This window comes from Lucilia cuprina, chromosome 5 (genome assembly GCF_022045245.1).
Source record: "Lucilia cuprina isolate Lc7/37 chromosome 5, ASM2204524v1, whole genome shotgun sequence".
NCBI lineage: Eukaryota > Metazoa > Arthropoda > Insecta > Diptera > Calliphoridae > Lucilia > Lucilia cuprina.
The window spans coordinates 46,485,638-46,487,646 of NC_060953.1; the positions used below are offsets into that span (position 1 = coordinate 46,485,638).

Here is a 2,009-nt window from a genome sequence, read left to right on the forward strand (position 1 = left end):
TCTATCTATCTATCTATCTATCTATCTATCTATCTATCTATCTATCTATGTATTAACTAGTTAGCGTTAGGAAACAACGCGACATTTATTTAAAATAATTAATAAATGAGACAATTGTTTACAATGTTTCTTTATTTTTAACAAAGTGGTTAAAGGGTTTTGACTTCAGTCTTTAAAATAACGCATACGGACAACCGACAACAAAAAACAATGACGACCACAATTCAAAACGTGAAAACATTATTTCGCATCCAATTTATATGCTGGCGCATTTTGGGGTTTTTACCAACCGATAAATTTCGCCAACTCTATATAGCCTATGCTGTAATTGTGAACATTATGGTGACAATTGTTTATCCAATACATTTGATAATTGGTCTAATCATGAGTAATACTTTATACGATTTTATAAAAAATCTGGCTATGGTGGTAACAGCTATACTGTGCAGCATTAAAACCATTATAATGTGGTTGAAATTTCATAATATCGAAGATATTTTAGATATTATAACCAAACAGAATGAACGTATTTTATTGGATAAAGATGAGACTCGCTACTTTAAATATGAGGTTTTGAGGAATTTAGATCGTGTATTCAGAATGTTTATCATCATGTACATAAGTGCTGGTGTTTTTGCCGAATTGTCGGTATTGGGTAATGGTATATTGGGGACGTGGCGTTTATTGTATCCGGCTTATTTTGTTTTCGACCCGTTTTCTAACTCGGCCTTATACTTTGTGGCTCATGTTTATCAATTTATTGGTGCATCAATTATTATAATGCAAATTCTAGTTATTGATACCTTTGGCACCATGTATATGGCGTTGTTGAGTGGTCAACTGCATACCTTAAATATGAGATTATCCAAATTGGGTGCAGACCCGTACAAAACAAAAAGGGAAAATAACCTAAAATTGTTGAACTGTATACAGGATCATAAGGATTTGTTGGAGTGAGTAAGAGTGTAATATATACATATAAAATGACATCTATTTTGTTGGTATATAAATTTAATAACTTCCTCTCTTTATTGCCACAGATATCGCCAAAAATTAGAGGAGGTTTTATCTTTCTATATATTTGTTCAGATAATCTTTACCAGCATTATTATGTGTTCTTCTGTGGCATTTTTAATACTCTTTACTAGTGATGCTTTTACCTTGATCTACTATACTGTTTATTTACTAGCAACGGCCTTGGAATTTTTGCCATTGTGTTATTATGGAACTTTGGTTGAAATGGAATTTGCGAATTTAACTTATTCGATATTCTCTTCAAACTGGTTGGAACAGGATAAGATATTTAAACAGAATCTAAGAATATTTGCCGAGACTACGAAAAAACCTTTGCATATCACGGCCTGGCAGTTCTATATAAATCTGGATTCATTTCTGTTTACTTGTAAAAATGCTTATTCGATTTTTGCTTTAATAATGAATATGAAGTAAATTTTATTTGAGATGGTGATTTTAACAAAAATTTATTTGACACAATAATTGTATTTGAACACTTAAATTAGAAGTGTTATATGTTTTTTTTTTAAGTAGAAAGTAGCTTCTGTAATAATACAAATAAAAAGAAAAATCTTTCAAATTTTTCAAAGAATACTAATAGTTTGAATACTCGGAACACGAACAGTAATGATTGATGGTTTAGAATGTCTGTCTGATAATATAATACAAGGTTTAGATATATAAAATATCTAAGGCTTTACAAAGGCCATATCATCTGTATGGTTGTAAGCGGAAGTGATGATTTTGCATCACGGAAGTTAAGTAACGAGGCAGCCATGGTCAGAGATTAGGTAGCTCAAGTATTTGAAGGAAGGAAATAGCCACCTGCGTGTAAGAAGCACAATGTGCCGGTGGTGAGTCGTCACAGAAGCTCCCCTATTGGTTAAAAATATCTATCTATATATCTATCTATCTATCTATCTATCTATCTATCTATCTATCTATCTATCTATCTATCTATCTATCTATCTATCTATCTATCTATCTATCTATCT

General features: G+C 31.3%; 2 protein-coding genes across 3 annotated transcripts in view; one reads left to right on the forward strand and one right to left on the reverse strand.

Annotated features, from left to right (window-relative positions):
- Nucleotides 1-2,009, reverse strand: part of LOC111681130 (LIM and SH3 domain protein Lasp) — a 29,249-nt gene that overhangs the window by 19,800 nt on the left and 7,440 nt on the right. The window lies entirely within an intron of this gene.
- LOC124420047 (odorant receptor 33b-like) lies at nucleotides 202-1,590 on the forward strand. The gene is made up of 2 exons (XM_046951619.1): nucleotides 202-953; nucleotides 1,041-1,590. Exons 1-2 carry the CDS (start codon nucleotides 211-213, stop codon nucleotides 1,447-1,449), a joined length of 1,152 nt encoding a protein of 383 aa, XP_046807575.1. The 5' UTR covers nucleotides 202-210; the 3' UTR covers nucleotides 1,450-1,590.